Below are 18,326 nucleotides of genomic sequence, written 5' to 3' on the forward strand. Positions count from 1 at the left end.
TTATTGACAATGAATTTCTAGTAGCACATACTCACTAGTTAATAATACACTGTCGTTGACTTTAACCCATAAAGACCCAAATATACACCAGTGACCAAAAGCATCTACTGATCTAAAATGTTTAATAACTTAAGAGTGATTAATCCTATGGTATAAAATGCAGTTTGTCATATTTTCATGGTCATCAGATTGGACGTTCAGAGCCTCCGTAGTGAACGTAGAAACACCATCGTCTTCTACAACATCGATTCACCAGTAAAAACCCATGGAATTTGATCAATAACAGTGGATGGAGACAGTGGGTTTATGTTGAATTAATGATATATTTTACTGAAAAAGTCTCATTTTCTCAAGTTTTCTCTGTTTTTGGTACAAATGGAATCTTAGCATGATGATTAAAGTACATGATCAGTAAATGAATATAGGAAAATACCTGATTTTTACCGAAAAAATGCAAAAATGGAGAGTATTATATTATGATAAATGGTGATACGTCACTTCAGAAAGGTTTAATAGAGAGAAAAATTAATTTGGGAATTGTATCAAAAGTAGCTCTGGGTCTTTATGGGATAAAGTTGGAATAAAATATTTTTATCTGTTCTCATAAAATAATTGTGACAATGTGATACATTATTGATAAAGTGCAAATGGGACCCGGGTATGTAAACCTTTCACCTGGTCAAAGATTATTTACTGATGTGTATAAATAGGAATAAAAAGAGGAATGTGTCTGAAAACAAAATTATTCCAACTTTATGGGCAATAGTGTGTATAAAATGTTTAAATGTGTGTAACTTATTTCAGTGATATTTACGTATAGTACGGCTGCACAATTAATCGTTAAAAGATCGCGATCTCGATTCACACGTGTACGTGATCTCATTTCTAAACACGGACGATTCTTAAGCATTTTGTTTCACGGGCTGCATTACAAACAAATACCCACAAATGCAGAACCACCGCCGCCTCTTCCCTCAACCAATGGTAAAGCGTCTTTACAACACAAGAGCGTGCTGCTGTTGGCTGCAGTTGAGTGAAGAAAGAGTGAATTACGGCGGAGGAATGTTGGCGGTAAAGAGAATGAAATAGATGAAAACCTCAGTGGTAGTGGCCAGAGTCACCCACCTGAACTCGTGCCCAGTAAAGGTTCGCATTCATCGGTGTTAATCTCATGTCTGTCTTCTTTTCTGTCGTCCAGATCCAAGTGTCTTTTTACTTTCACTTCTTTGACTTCTGCGCTGCTGTTCTTCTTCTCCTTTTCTTTTCTTTGCCGGTGAGGATAACTCGGCCTTTAACCAAGAATCAAAAGTCTCGCCCTCTCCAAAAATTTTATATTAAAAAAATTCCATTGTGTTGGCTGGGAAGTTTCTTTGCACTGCAAACTTTCACAGATCAGCTGACATTGCTTAGCAACCTTGACCATAAGTGACCGGACTACGTGCTGAGTGATATGAAAGACGCAAATCAGAGGTAAAAGAACCCATTTACCTTGACAGCGGTGCAATAAACTTTTTGTGAAAAAAAAAAAATCATGCCAGAGAATCATGATCTCTATTCTAAGCAAAAAACAAAATGATTCACATTATTACCAGAATTGTGCAGCCCTAATGTATAATATATAGAAATTATGAAATCAGATAATTTACTTATTACAATATACAGGTTTCAGAAATAGCCTAAAGGTCACCTCTGATATTTTTTTGGGAGGACACCAGTGGGTAATGCTACAGAGGTGTTGAGTGGAGTGTCCACTGAGCTTATACACAGACTACAGTACAAATATCTGTACTTACGAAAGCATCTGGACATGGATACTGGGCGAAGGAGAGGTTAATGTCATGATCTGTCAGTCCGCTTTGCATCACAGGACGAGGACAGGACAAGCCCCACCCACTCAGGTTGACCGTGGGGTGGCTGTGACTGTTCTTTCACCTCTGTGGCCTGGCCAAGAATCCAAAAGGGACAGACAAGAGAAGAAAGGCTCAACCTAAGCTTTATTTCAGCTTTTTGTTAAATGTCTTTCTCCAAGCCACAGTAGGATTAGAAAGGACAATTCCAAGGCCATTCTTCACTATCTTGGAAAAAAAAAAAAAAAAAGAAATGGGCTTGATACTTGTGTCACACACTGTAACACAGAGACTAGACAGGACAGGGTTCTGCGATTTATTGTGAACTCACCTCTTTTTTTCGCAGTATAATTTATTAAACCGACCTCTACGCGCACACACACACACACACATACTGGTTGAAGTTGTTAGATGGCGTCCACACATATTTCAATTATCAATAGAATAGGTGTGTCCTGTGAAATAAGCCAAGGATGACAGCTAATGGACATTTAGTACAGTCAGCCAACAACAGCAGGGAAACCATCCACAGCCAAGAATATAGTTCAGAATGCTGGGACACCATCTGTGTCTATTGCCAAGTATGCAGATGATTATCACATTGACTGTAATAAGCCTGCGACATTAAGCCTGCACGCAATGTGTATCAAGACCATTCCTTTCAATTATCTGCTGAAAGAGTTGATCTTGCTATTCTGCCAGGGGTGCAGGGATAATGTCGTTGTCCTTGTGGTACATCAAGTTCAAAGTAGTATCGTAAAGAGTCACTTCCCCTCAAGCACCTGTCCTACAAACATTGCCATTTAGCATATGCCTTTGGTTTACGTTTTCTGTGTGTATTTACAGGAGGGATATTTTGCTTTTTTTTAAATGGAATTATGCATTTTAAAACATTTCCCTGTGGTCTACATAAACTGTAAATGCTATGCTTGGGTCTAAATTCTTCATTAATTCAACTCCACAGGTCCATCTTCAACGCTATTTCTGATTAATGACACCAGAAAGGTCATTTAGAGCGCTGGCCCTTTAAATGCAAATGAGCCACTTCACACCCCACCCCCTCCAGGCTGTTGACCGTGCTGCTCTGTCCTGTTCAGCCACTTGAGTTCTTTAATACAACCAACAACTGAACATTTAAGGTGATCGGCTCGAAGTTTGGACATATTTTCAGTTTTTACTACAACTACTGCTGCTTTTTTTTGCAATTATGGCGTACTCGGAGAAATGTTCATCAGAAGTCTTGACCTTAAATGTGCAAATGTCGTGATGTAACTAGTTATAGATGTAACAAATTAAGTAGGAACTAAAAGGAGTTGTAGAAATCCACTTGGTTTTTGCCAAAAGGAATTTAAAGATAGCTTTGCAGCACCTGGAGGGTTCAAATTCAAACTTTTTGAACTATTAGGGTTCAAATACACAAATAAATGTACCAAAGACTAATAAAAGTTAGTTCAGCAAAATATGACCCCTTTAACCCTTCATAGGACAGTCATAAAAATACTGTGAAATTCAAAATGTCAATCTTAGTATGCTATTGGAGGACCTAACAAGACTTTAGTAGATTTATGAAATTTTCCAAATTATGTATCGTCATGCAGAGAATCAAGGTCAGTGAAGTTACAATATTCGGTTCCTTGCCCATAAGAAAAATACAAGAAATATAAACAAAAAATCCCAGAAAAACACATGTAATATGAAAGGAACATGTAATTTAGAACATTAGACCAACATAAGTGCTGATCCAGGCACCTGTCATATAGGGCTGGGTAAAAAAATCTATTTAATCGATTTTGGATCAATTTCTTTTTAATGTTGCGTAATCGATTAATGGTGGATGAGATCGATTTTGCAGAGCAGGACCGTGAGTAAATGACCTGGAAACCACCGATGTGGAAGCGCAGCCAGCTCCGTTTCGCGAGACGGGGCATCTTGGTTGTTCTCGCGATGGTTCTGGCGCGGGAGGAACATAGAGGGAGGGTGGGGAAAACCCTTCTGCAGGAGGTCCTCCCGGCCTCAAACTCAAACCCGCAGTGCAGAGGAACAGGCCGGTGGAGGCGGGTCACGGAGGCCAGTCGTTCTAGAACTATTCACTTCAATCACCTGTGGTTGAGTGCGGAGTTAGAGGAATAGTAAAGTGGAAATCACGGAGCTCCGCCCACCCTCCCCCTCCAGGGAGTTTGTTGTACCAAGGGCCCAACATGATTCTGTTTCAGGGGTGCACATTGGTGTCAGTGCCCCAGGGTGATAGTAATGTGCCTTAAGGCTGGAGGCACCGGTCATAAAACAGAATAAAGATGACGAAGAAGTCCATTCTGAGCCACTGTAGAAACATGGACATGCTTCTGTCCTGTTCATGATTTAAGAGCAGATTCAGCTATTTACTGCTGAAATGTCATATTTATTTCCTTTCTAATATCAATATTGATTCTGTGTTGCATGGCTGCAGTACTCAATGAAGTTACAACTCAAAATTGTACTTTGGTATCTCTAAATGAATCTGAATCAATCAGTTATTACTGAATCGAATCGCAATTAATCGATTCAGAACCTTGTGAATTGAAATCAAATCGATTGGCCATGATACTCAGCCCTACTGTCATATACACATTCTCTCTTTGAGCATCATTCCTCACATTAGTACCATTACTTCATGGTACCTAACAAAGTAGGTACACTCACTGTTCATGCAGAGGTGGACCTTACAAACCCTGTAGACCACATTGGACCTGAGATTGTTGCCTCACTGTCTTCACTGGAACTGTTGCTGTCACTCTTTGTAATGTATTTGGAAATGACCAAAAATAGTCACTTGCCTGATAAAGTGTTAAGGCATATAGGATACTTTATTTGCATTTTGGGGGAATGCAAAAACCTCATGCTCCTGCAGACCCACCTTATGCTGAGGTATCGCCCAACTAATTGTATTTCAAGAGGGATGTCTCTAACCTGAAGGAAGCAAGGGGTGACTGGTAGCATTGATTTTCTTCATGTACCATTTTTCATCTCGAAGCTCCCATCTACGATTAAATGCTGAGGCTCCGCAGCCATTCAGTGCCTCCCAACTGACTCCTTTCGTTGGCGAATTACAGCCCTCAGCTTAGAAAGTGATTTTGAGAGGAACATGGTTTGTCAGACAGGAAAACACCCAACATTACCCCTGAGGGAAGAGGTTTTGAAAGGTAACACTTCCCACATTATCACTTAAGTGCGGAAAGTGTGGAAATGTGGATGTCATCATCTGGGATATGAAGTCAAAAATGCTAATTCTGGGTCTTTCTCTGATATCTTAAGGAAAAAGTGAAGACATCAGGTATCCGTGAGATGCCGGTAAACTGTTGGTTTTCTCCCCTGTCTACCTGTCACACTGAATGAGTCAGGACATTCTGTTGCCCTGAGTTGCCAAATGAACATAACAAGGTGGTAATTAGCAGATGGTCGGGGCATTCTCACTACTTCCGGAATGGTGCTACTGTCAGAAAATTGCCTCATTAGACTCCCACTAACACCCCTGCTGGTGACATCTCTACATTGCCTCCGCTCTCATTTAGGAAAGTATTGTGTCTCAGTGATGCCATTGTAATTTAACTGTCTGTTTACTGGTTGTCTGGGTAAATATCTTCACTGCTAGGCAATTATTTTGGCATTGGTGAATTGAATTTACAGCATTATGCCAGAAAGTGAGCTGTGCTGAAGAGATCTTTTCAATTTTTGTGCTTCACTTTTGTCCATGCTCTGGATTTTGCAGCTAAGGGTTTTTTTTTTTTTTTTTTGCCAAAACAGTTGCTTTATTTTAATATTTTAGCTGTTGCCAAGGGGGTTTTTTTTTTCGTATGTTTTTGTTTACTCCATCAAAATTCTAGCAGATGGGCATATTTTAAAACAGAATGTCAGTGTGAATCACAAGCTCATTACCTTTCCAACTGATTGAGGATGGTTTGATGGCTTTGATGTGCATGTGTTGAATGCCTTACAACAGACTTCATTAAAAAATGGTGCACTGTGTTGCTAAACCTGTCTTGTAGATGAAGTAAAGCTCTTGACCTTTTTTAATTTTTTGCTGGAAAAGCAACTCATCTCTCAGTAAAAGACTTTTTTGAGATCAACTGCACAGTGACAGATGGTGAGATGAGCTGCACTTTCCAATGGCAAATATACTCCAATCTAAGTGTCCTAATAAGACTGGGAAAGGATGTTGGATGTTTTATGTGTGTGGGAGGTGGATAATAAGTGAGATTTGGGGGCTGGGCAACAATACGAAAATCTTCTATGAAAGTATACAGCACTTTGCAAATATTAAAGGAGCTGTATGGAAGAATTATGATCCAACACCCCCCCCCCACCCCCCTTTTTTTTTTCTCAGTTCTGTGTTTGTTTTTTGTCCGTTTGTTTGGTTTTGTTTTATTCTAGATACTTAGTTTTTTTTTTCTTTGTTAACCTTTTCATGCATGAATTATGAGAACATTTGTCAAGATTTTTTTTTCTTTATTTCTCTTTGGGCATTAAAAAAACAATGCAATTACTTTTTTTTTTTTTTTTTTTTTTTTTTTTTTTATGAAGCTATTTTTCATGGGGTTGCAAAAATGTCCACCAAGCTGGACACCATGTGTTTAATTTTTGAAGCAAAGAAACATGTATTTCTTGATATACCGTGTGAAAACTATGAAATAAAAACATGAAATACTGCTAATTTGATGTTTTCTCACATTTTAACATACACTACAAACAAAAAGTTATGGATATTTTTAATTTTTGGGCTATTTTTTTCAGTTGGGATTCTTGCAGAATGCTTTTTACTTTTTTTTGTGTGAATTGAATTGAAACACTTTTTTTTTTTAATGACCAGACATAGTTTTATTTACAAATGGCAAAAATGACAAAAAAAATTTACAAAAAAAAAAAAAAAAAAAAAAGAAATATCCTTAACTTTTTGTTTGTAGTGTACTCTAATACTAGTCATTACTCACTTCATGGACATAATATGCCAAAAAAAAAAAGAACTTTGTTGTTAATTACAGTCTAATAACAATAACAAGGAATTGATTTACACGCAAACATGTTAGATCAGGTTTATCAAGAACAACAAAGTTACAATAATGTTTTCCATGTCAGTGTACTGGATGATGCATAAGCGTCCACTGTGTTGGCTGGTATGGAACTAAAACAACAAAATCCATGACTATATAAGAGAACAGCTGTAGAATAACTGTCCACTGTAGTGACCAGTATGCATGAAAGGGTTAATTAGATAATTGTTGTATCTATTCTGTACTGATTGTCAATATTGGATTTACATTAAGGATTGTCTTCTTTTGGTTAGGGTGGGACTGTGGGAGGGACAAAAAGAAAAATGAAAGAATGGCTGTCCTTTTTGTCACATTGCGCTTTCATACCTGTGAAATTACCTCCAATAAAAAAGTTAAAAAAAAAAAAAAATATGATCCAAGTGGCCCTGAATGTCTCCAGACATTAAGGAATTATATTCTGTATGAATCATGTTCTGGACTGACAGTAGTAGTCCAGCCAGAATATTCGCATTTGAAAAGGTACGTGGCAGCCCCTAAATAATGTTTATGTTGTCATTTTGTGTTTTGGTCTGATACTCCACCCATCACCCATGTGCCAATCACCAAGTCAGTAGCGTTTCAGCATCCAGGTTGCCAGTTCTGATCACAAATGTCTGATGTTGCTTAACCTAAAAGGCCTCTTATTATGCCCAAATACATAGTGACAAAGTTAGAAACCAAACAAGGATATGTATAGGAGATGCTTCTGAAATATGGAGACGACTAAGAGGAGAAGAGACAGAGAAGAGATCGCGATCTGGGACCAGGTGAAGAGATGGGCCCAGTATAAATACCAGTGTAGGATTCGTCGCTTGCCATGGTAGCTCCTTGTAGTAGACGCTCATGCTGGATCTGGCAACCTCTTGTCTGGGGGGAGTCAGAGGGGATACTATGCTCTACAGCAGGGGTGTCAAACTCATTTTAGCTCAGGGGCCACATTCACCCCAAAATGATCTCAAGTGGGCCGGACCAGTAGAATAATACCAGTGAAAAAAGTAAAATTACATTATGATAATGTTTACATCTACAACGTTTCCTTAAGAATTTGAATAACGTGAACAACTTGAAATGTCTTAAGAAAAACAAGTGCAGTTTTAACAATATTCTGCCTCAGTTTATCAGTTTATCATTTACACATGAGCATTACAACTGACATTACAATTACAAATACACAAAACATCTAGGAACATGTATAATATTGATAAAATTACATTTACTTTTCTCAAGACATTTCACATTGTTCATATTTGTTTAGGTTATTCACATTTGTTAGTTTGTTAATGTAAACATTTTCATGTAATTGTACTTTTTTCTACTGAAACAAAAATAAAATCTGTAGTTGTCATTATTTACAGGTTATTATGATAGTATTTTTCTGGTCTGATCTAATTGAGATCTAATTGGTCTGTATGGAACCTGAATTAAAATGATTTTTACACTATTGATTGTTAATATCTTCAGTGTAATTTTTGCATTTCACAACTTCATCCTACGGGCTAGATTAGACCGTTTGGTGGGCTGGATTTGGCCCCCGAGCTGCATGTTTGACACCTGTTCTCTACAGTATTTCGAATGTGATTGCAGTACCAGTTTTGGCCACTATCCTACATATGACTCCTTCAAGGTTTGTTTGTTCAGTAAAAGTGTAATGACCACACGTGCATTTCTCAATCTCTGTATTAAGATCCAATTTGGATATATGGGAAGTATGTACAGCAATAAAAACAAGTTAAAGGGAAAAACAGCTTCTATAAACCAACATGGTCGTATGTACTGTGACCTCCATTTGCACTTAACATGTCTTTAACCCTTTTGTTTAGACAATATGAGATTTATAACATTAATTTTCTGATGTTTTATACCAGGTTTCATTCAACACATGTCACTAAATAATGATTTTAACTAGGGATGTCTGATAATATTGGCCCACCAATATTATCGACCTGATATTGGCACAAAAATGTAATATCGTGAATATCGTTATCGTTTTTTTGCCTATCATTAAAACCGATAAAATAATGCCTTGATTTCGTTTACCGATGCATAAATGAAGCATTGTTTGTAGCTGAAAGAAATGTGCAGCTTTCAAAACTGTACAGTAGAGTTGCCGCACTGTAATAGACTCATAGAGGGAGGGAGAGAAAATAAATAAATATGGCATTTTTTCCACAACTTAAGTTGAATTATGTTCTTTGCACAGACAGTGTTTACATTTTGAAAGCCTTGTTGCATTTGAGAATGCATCCAATGGGGCATCACAATAAAATTAGGCATGATGTGTTAATTCCATGACAGGAGATATGTGATGTCACCTAAAATTAGCTTAATATCCCACATATATCGGCAGCTGTATCGGTAGATATCGGAATCAGAAATTAAGCGTTGGACAACATCGGCATATTGGTTTTTGGTAAAAAAGCCAATATCGGACATCCCTAATTTTAACGTTTAGAAGACATTTAGTTCTGTTAGTCGTTTAAGGCTGTGTGTATATTTCCTGTATTTTCTTGTTGTATCTGAAGAAATGAGGAGAAATGAATATGTATGCTCATTACACCGCTGAAAAAACAAAACTATTACAGTACTGTATATTATTTAATATCATGGTAACATTATTTATCACAATGCAGTTAATTCCTCAGTAAATTCAAGATTTAGAACAATCATAACTTACTTTTCACAATTGATTAATATGTTTTATGTGTTTTTTTCTGTCTCATGCGTCATGGTGTGTATCAGACAGGTTTTTGGCAAATTTATAATTTAATATTCAATCATACATAAACATTATGGTATGTACATCTGTGCAGATGCAGGTTTTATGTATTAACATGATTATAAGAGTGAGTTACGTTAACTTATATTTAGCTAAGTATAAAGTATAGAGGCTATATTTGTTTCAGTGGTAGATTGAAAGTTTTGTGGTGAGAAATGTGTACTTTAAGACAATAACTGAACTCAAATACAAATGAGAAGAAAGGTGATGAATTAAATTTGGTATAATGTAAATTTAAGACTGTTAAATTAAATTTTTGGCCGTTTTTTATTAATCTAACATGTTTTAAGTCTTGCAGAGTCACTCTCCTGTTTCTTTTTGTTGCTTTCCCGCATGTATCCATGTTATGTGGAATAATACAAAGCACCCACATGACGCGTATTTAGACATATTGATAAAAATGACAGAGTACAATATGAAACAATAGGTCTTTTTCTACCAATCGTATTGCACTGTTCTAATCCATACTTTTCATTTAGCAGCTCCTTTATTATTAATCTTACATCCTCTCCTCTCCTTTCCTTAATCGAACCAATAAAATTAATTTAATTTACCCGAGCCGCAATGGGGTTTAGTTTTTATTTGTTTTCTTCATGTCTGTTCATATTGGCAGAAAATAGACAGAGCAGAGGCAGCAAGAGGTCGATGCATACATCACTTGAAAGCAGAAACATGTTACATGAGAGAAAACAAAAGGTTAAGTGCAGTGGGAAGGGAGGATGGCAGCGAAGGCCCATCGCTGTTGGGAAAGTGATCTCCAGCATAGGTGTGAGGAGCCCTATGGGGATCTGCCACGGCTGATGAATCTTCACAGCGAGGGAAGCAAAGATGCACAGTCAGAGAGATGGAGTGATAGAATAATGATGAGAGAGCAGAGGAGGGATACGCAGAGTGAGTTTCCACGTGTGTTCCCATGCACCATCATCAGTCCTCTTTGTAAACACACCCCCTCCTCTCCCCTCCCCTCCCTTTGCTTTTAATGATTCTTTAGCCTTGAACTGCACCCCTCTGTTTCCCACCAACTCCCCCTGTACACACACTATATGAGAGAGGGTCTAATAGCCAGATGACAACGCACAAAGGCTCCCATTGTGTCCCACATGCCTCGTACTACCAGCCTGGCAGGCCAGTGATGCGCTGCCTTGTAACCTAGCGGGAAGCTGAGAATTGCCGCTCCCTCTCTTTTTCTGTCTTTCTCTCTGGAGATATGATGCAGCTCGCTAACACAACCTGACAGGCGGGCCACAAAGACTGCCCTGTTAGGAGCACTTGAGTGGGAGTTTGCTCTGAGCTGGGGATTTGATTTGCATGTGTTTGTGTGTACATGGGAGAGAGAAAGAGAAAGATTGATTTTGTTGACCTAGCGGTGTATCTACCCTTATTTACAGGATTCCTGTAGAAACAATTAGTCCCATCTATTACGCGTACTGAATCCGGCTGAACTCTTAAGGCACTGTGTGAAAAAAATAACATAGCTTGTGAAACCCAGTTCCCAAGCAGGATGAAAGCCTTGTCGGAGGCAGAATCACTCCCATCCACTTTAACGTGGGATCACAGAACTGTACAGTGGACTGTTTGTGTCTATTGCAATTTGGTGTTTTCATGTCTCAATGTTTCTGGGAACATGAACCACAAGCTTGTGGCTTTTAAAGTGCAATGTGTAGCCAGACCCAGCTTTTGTTTCTTTGACCTAAATTCCACACATTCATTGTGCCAGTAAAAAGTCTATACAGTTACATAATGGAGAGCAGGGCTTCTCTTGGCCCTTAAACTCCGTTGTTCATTTGTCATGCTGCAGCTATATGACTGTTTCTACTCTACGATAATAGCAGAAACACGCTTTAGTGTCTTCACATTCCAGAATGCATGCAATTTATTATCTCATTGGGGTGCTTGCAGAGGAAAAACCTTAAGTATAGAGTACTTATGAACATTCGGTAAATATCCTCAGTATATTTTAGGAACTCAACATTCTCTTATCACCACTTTTATAATGTGAAGGGGAAAGAACCGGCTCTGCTGCTGAACCGCACTTCCACTGGAAGCATTTTTTTTCCCTTTAGGGGATGAATAAGTGAACTTCATTTAATTTACAATATTTCTGAATTAGGTAGCCAATGTTTTTCCTCCAGCAGACAAGTCTATCTTTCAGTCCTTCCTGCTGAAAATGAGTGTCAAAAAAATACTGTTTAACTTTGAGGCTAGAAATCTGGTAGAGTGTGGGATGCGTAGGATGTATCTCACTTTAAAAATTCATTACTTTCACTGTGGGAATATATGTCTTTGTAACAATGCAGTTTGATTATTTTTTTATCTTATCTCTCTTTGCCAATTTCTACTAGTTTGAACATTTTGTGTGTGTGTGTGTCTTTTTGCATGTATTGGTGAATAGATTTAAACAGATGTAAAAAAAGAAAAATACTTTGAACATTTTTTTATGTCTTGTTCATCACTGAAGCAGAGAAAATAAGAAGTGTTTGGCATAAATGTGTGTACCACCATAGAATATTCATTAGAAGATTACCCAACAGCAGAATTACGCTCACAATGGGAAAAATCATGTGTTTACAATCTCTGTAGGTGTCTTGCTAAGAGAGGTGTATTATCTCACTGACTGATGTTGCTTTCTGTAGCCCACTACTTAGCGCAGATCTGTTTTGGAGGCTGTATGGCATTACTCACCGCTTGGCTCGTGCTCCACTTCGATTTGTCAACATTGTCTGGAGTGGAGAAGATCTGCAGGATCTTCACGCTTACATCAGCGACTTTGGCAAACGGCAGGAACGTTTGCCAATGGCCAACAATATTACCAAAGCGTCCATTTAATTGTAACTTAATTTTAACGACCACATTTTTGTAATACCAGGTGATTTCATGTATAGAACGTGTTGGAACCACAAGAATATCATTAATTCAAATTGAGTTCCATGGCAAATAAGAATTGATTTTACTCATTACATACAGACTTCTATTTATTGCTATTTATTCACCATCACACGCTTGCACTGTCACTTTAATCAAATTGTTTATTGTTACTGTATTGTCTGTTGTGACTGTTATTGTTTTATGTGGTTGCATTTTAATTGCTCATGGTTACTTCTATTGTTTTATGTGATTCAGAATCAGATTCAGAAAACTTTATTTATCCCATACGGGCAATTCATTTGCAGCTTACCACAGACATCAGCCCACATCCAAAGTGCAATGTGACAAACATAAATAAATCAGTGCACAAATACAAGGTCACTGAAAGCAACTACTAATAATAGTCAACAATAAATAACCAATGCAGATAAATGATTGAATTGAAAAAGATTGCGCTTTAAGGTTAGCTTTTAATCTCGCACTGCTGTGCAATGACAAATAAATAAATTCTGATTCTGATTCTGAAGAACGTAACCGTGTTCTGTCCTAGCGGTGATGTGTTTGAGACCAACGGTGAAAAGAGCAGATGTAAAACACAAAAAATGGAATTCGATGAGCTCATTGCAGGTGTTGTTTCAACTGCGACAACTGTCAAAACAACTGCGATCAAATGTTCTGTGTAGACTGCACCAGATCACTTGTCTGGATAAGGTTAATTGTGTATCCCTCTGTTTGGCAGCTTTGAGTAAAAAAAAGGCGTGTTATTAGTGCCCGGAGTGTAACTGAAACCGTTTTCAAAGCAAGTCTGAAGTGTCCCTTTCAGTGGAAGGGGCTCCTTCTCTACACTCAGCAGGAGTCTAACAGAGGAAGAGAACTACTGTAACAGGCACAAGGGAATTTTCCTCTCTATTTCCTCTTTATTTCTTTATCTCTCTTTTTCCACTCCCTGACATTCTGTCGCTCTGAGGAGAATGGGACATTTTCCTCTAGTTGAAGTGCACTGTGCAGCCCTCCAACTTCCTCAGACTCAGCTATTATTTGCACCCAATATACAACAGTTCTAAGGCTGTAGTCCTGTTCTTTGCAACACATGTGTCTTCATTTTTAAGTAACCCTTAGGAGTCTGAGTCTATTTTGGCTGTTTTTGAGTACTTTTGATTTTGCCTTTATATTCTATATGAAGAAATGTTTATTATACCAATTTTTTTTCTCCATTTATTTATTTGTATCAGACATGTAAATAGTTACAGTCCATAGAATATAATAAACATTAAAAAAATAATAATAAAAAGGGTTATAAATATAAAAACAACACGCATGCACACACCCTGTCTTCAATAACAGGCATAAAGATGTTGGTGCCAGTATTTAACAAGTGTAGAATCAGCGTAAAAGTCAGGGTTAACAATTGTAAAAATCACAACATTTCTAGAGTGACTTAAACACAGTATAAAATTCAAAATTGCTTTCCATAACATCTCATAATAAGAGGGAACATTATTAAAACAGAACATACCAGTAGCATTACAGCTACGATAAAAATCATGTATAATATGGAATGCATTGTTAAAAGCAGCTCTGACTGAGTGAGCAGTACAACGTTTAAAATTAACCTATAAGTAGCAGAGATAAATATTCGAGCAAAAAGATATGAACAATTTATTCTTAACAGTAGTGGAACAAAAATAAAACCTGCGAGAGATAAAATTACTCCTGCCATAAAGACTCCTAACCAATGTTTTGTATCTGTTTTTTTCAGCACAACTTCATCTATCTCATCTATTACACTGGGTTACAAAAAAATGTTTTTTGCAAGTTGTCTAGGTTTTTTCAACTGAATTAGGACCATTTTGCACCGCTAAATCTAAAAATGACATCTGTTTTTCTCAATCAGGTCAGGTTTTTTTGCTAATTTGATTTTGAAAAATTTGATCTTCTCACAAAATTGATTACATTTTTGTGACTTTATCAGTTGATTTTTTATATAGTTCTCACCCAAAATAGGTTTTAAGAGAAAAATAAATCATTTCATATTCATATTACATACATACATATATTCATATTTCATATTCACCGCAGATGTAGCAGAATACGTCAGGCTTATTTTTGCAAGATCTTCTAGTCAAAGCCATTTCATTCACCTGTAGTATTAAAAAAACCATTAATCATAAATTGGCAAAAGTAAAATCTTCAGAACTCGTTTATTGCAAGAAATATGAAAGAATTTTGTATCATATGATGTGAAAATGCCTATAAATGTAAGCAAAAATGTTAAAAAGCCAATAAGTAGCATAGTTGAGAAAGTTGACCTGATTGAGCAAAATTAATGGGATTTTTGGATTCAGCACACCAAAATGATCCTAAATCAGCTCAAAAAACTTAAACAATAAATTTGTTGTGGACCAGTGTTATTTTTTCACTTTAACCTACTATATCAACATCAAAGGCCAAAAAACACACAAAAAATATAAAATCCGATTTGAAAAATTTATATAATTTATTGCATAAATAACACAAAGATTCTTAATGAACCTTTTCAAAGACTTTAAAAGTGAATATCTGTTCCAAATATTAGGTATATAAAATTTAAATTGTAATAAATTAACCCTATACTGAAATATGTGACATAAAAGCATATCTTTACATAAGCGTTTTCTCAGATTTTCTCAGTTTCCACATCCGGTTCAGGTGGGGGTCATTACTACCCTTACCTGTAATGCTAATGCAGTCTGTGGATTAGAATCCGCAGATTCAGCCAGTTTTTCCGTTTTGAAAAAAGAGAAAAAATGACAAAGATACGGTACGAAATAAAAGCCCCCCCACCTCATTTTCATGCTTTTACTCACGTTTGTTTGCTCTGGTTTCAAAACACCGTACCTTTGGTTTTATTTGTTCTATCGACATCAAAATAAAAAGTGTGAGTGTTTCAAGTGTGCTCTTTCAAACGCAATTGCCCCCAGTGGTCTACGTGACCGACTTTTGACGCTACGACATGTTGAAAATGTCATATGATTCAGTCTCGGGGCCGTGACCGTGGACCCCTAAGGGTTAAATGTGTCAAGCTGTATTGTTTAACATTTAATCTCCATGTCTGTCGTGCCACTGGTCTTCTCAGGTACAAGTAATATCTGTCGGGACGAGGTCATTTTTGATTTAGGGCTTGTAGTGTTTATTGTTTACCTCACTGGGATATTGCCTATTATGAACTGCATTTTCTTTTTAATTATCTGTAAATCGAATTATCGGATGAGGTGTTTTGGAAGTTAATATGTTGTATATTCCTTCCTGTTTGTTTTGATTGTTGCAGTGACACATATTTCTTGTTGCTTTCTTCCAGGTAAGGTGCTGAATACTGATTTGCGTCACTACCTCAGTCTGCAGTTTCAGAAAGGCTCGCTGGACCACAAGCTCCAGCAGGTGATCCGGGACAACCTGTATCTTCGCACAATTCCCTGTGAGTAGCTTCGACAGCCTTGGGAAATAACGTCTCCTCTCTCTGTCAGAGTTCTTCTTCTTGCCCTTTTTCATCTCTGAAGTCTGGTTCGTTAAATTTAGCTTTTAAAAATTCCCCTTAAGTAATTTCTTCTGCATGACACCTTTTCGTCATTTTTGCTCTCTATTATAAGATAAAGCTGAAACAAAACAATTGATCCTTTTTGAGGTGTAAAATATTGCAGTGTCTTTCATAAGCTTAACGTACTGTATTTGTATAATAATATCGTAAAAAGAACAGTCTAAGTCTCAATGTAACACTGATTTTAGAAGGAAACCATGGGTACATTTTGACATAAAAGGGGAACATAATCTGCCATGTATAAAATATGCTAAGACTTCAGGGCTTGTACAAAAGGAATTCAGAGGAATGTCACACATTCAGGGTTTTTATGCTGAATTTAGGAAAAAAAATGAGCATGAATAGGAAGAGTACAGAATTTAATTAAGAAAGACAATATGGACATAGACGTCAATGCATATACAATGACTGCAGTCTTTTTTCTGCTTTCTTTGCTTTTCTATACCTGGGATTTTTTTTTTTTTTTTTTTTTTGTCTTTGTGAGTCTGCTCCACTGCCCCTTTTAAAGTAGAAGAATAAATAACCGGGACAGAACAGTCCTTTTTTTTTATACCCAAGTGATTTTAAAATGGACAACAAGGCCAACAGGCGTAAATGAAAGAGCAGCTGCAATTCTCTGGGCCGCACAGCTGAGTTAAAAACCATTTTTGCCACTTATCACTGCTCCACATTTATTCGTGATCAGTGTAACTTTCACTTAGTACTTCCAGAGCTCTCATTTTTGACATTTTCCATGGGTGGAAAGTTATTCCAAAGTAATGTCTTTAAAGTAAAGCATAAATGATTTATTGAATAATCAGCATGACTCTTTTTATCTTAATGAATGAATCTGCCCATAGATTAGCTGTAACTGTGTGAGCATATGCTGCATGAAAGCTCAAGTAAATTGATCACAGCTCAGTCTGGTATGTCTGACGTCGCTTGCAGTAAAGGGCCTGTACAAAAATAAGAAAATTAAACTCAGTATTGGGTTAAAATGTCTTGTTTCAAGTAAAAAGTGAAGTGAAGTAAGAAAGTTGCACTTATTAAGTTTTCTTAAAATAAGAAAATATTAATTAAGGATTATAGAATGCAAAAATTCCTATTTTAAGCAGAATCTACTTGTTTCAAGTCTTCATAGTAAGATTTTATTTTTTGTTTTGTTTTATCTATGATGGTCCCACCTTTATCGTGGCTCTGTAATGCCTCTGGAGGTAGTAACAGAGCAGCATTTCCCCTGGTAAGGTTTCAGCAGAATCATTACCGCCACACCATACATTTCGTAGAAAAAAATCATCACTGTCGCATTAAACTTATTGTCATATGTAGGGGTGTTAGAAAATATCGGTTCTGCAATATATCGCAATACTTCATTTCACAACACTGTATCGATATTAACAAGTACCGTATCGATATTTTTAGGTATTTATTCAGATGCAGATATTATGGAGGTTCTTTTTTGCTTTTGTTTACATTTTATTTATTATTATTTAACACTCTTTTATTAAATAATGTTAGTTCATTTGTTGGGATTGCACAAAAATAATGTTCTGATGTTAGTTCTGAACGAATAGAATATGAACATTTGAACTGGATCTTAAACTGTTACGTCTGTAAAACAGAATTTAAAATTTAAGTTTGAACACAGGAACATTTTGCGATATAGCATTAGATCTTGTTCTGATCAAATAAAAATGTGTTTAGTATTTGTGCAGATTTCTGGTGTAATTCAATTCTACAAGGAAATAATAATTTAAAAAAAGAAAGAAACAAAAAAATTACCTTTTTAACAGTATCATGATATATCGTATTGTGATCCTAGTTTTGTGAGTTGTATCGTATTGCCAGATTCTTGCCGATACACACCCCTTGTCATATGTATAATATATAATAGTCCAGGAAAAACATCCTGCCTCCTCAAATGAAAGTTTGCGAAGCTTCAGGAGGTAAGGAAAAGATAAATGAGCATTAAGTTTCATTTCCACTTCCATGGCCGGCACGAACTGCACCGCTCCTTACCCCCATAGTATTACAATTAGGAGGGAAACCGGCCGAACCTTGCCGGCCCCCATGCCACCCCCCAACCCACCAAAACGCTCACCTGTGCACCAACAGCTCAATTTCATAGGAAACACTGTAGAGCCGTGATAAAGGTGGACTCATGATTCCAGAACGCTATGCAAATGGAACACCTCTCATTCCACAACCAAGGTTTTGATGAA

At 36.9% G+C, this 18,326-nt stretch overlaps 1 protein-coding gene across 6 annotated transcripts in view; it reads left to right on the plus strand.

The window, feature by feature from the left end:
• The window catches only part of magi3a (membrane associated guanylate kinase, WW and PDZ domain containing 3a), a 186,203-nt gene that overhangs the window by 109,960 nt on the left and 57,917 nt on the right, over window positions 1-18,326 (plus strand). For all 6 annotated transcript variants that reach the window (XR_003935791.1, XR_003935792.1, XM_030138193.1 and 3 more), the window contains exon 2: window positions 15,889-16,005. Coding sequence is in view for 4 of the 6 variants with exons in the window: in XM_030138193.1 (XP_029994053.1) it covers window positions 15,889-16,005 (117 nt within the window). In the remaining 2 variants the exon portion in view is untranslated. The remainder of the gene's footprint in view (window positions 1-15,888; window positions 16,006-18,326) is intronic.

This window comes from Sphaeramia orbicularis, chromosome 7 (assembly GCF_902148855.1).
Source record: "Sphaeramia orbicularis chromosome 7, fSphaOr1.1, whole genome shotgun sequence".
NCBI classification, from domain to species: Eukaryota; Metazoa; Chordata; class Actinopteri; order Kurtiformes; family Apogonidae; genus Sphaeramia; species Sphaeramia orbicularis.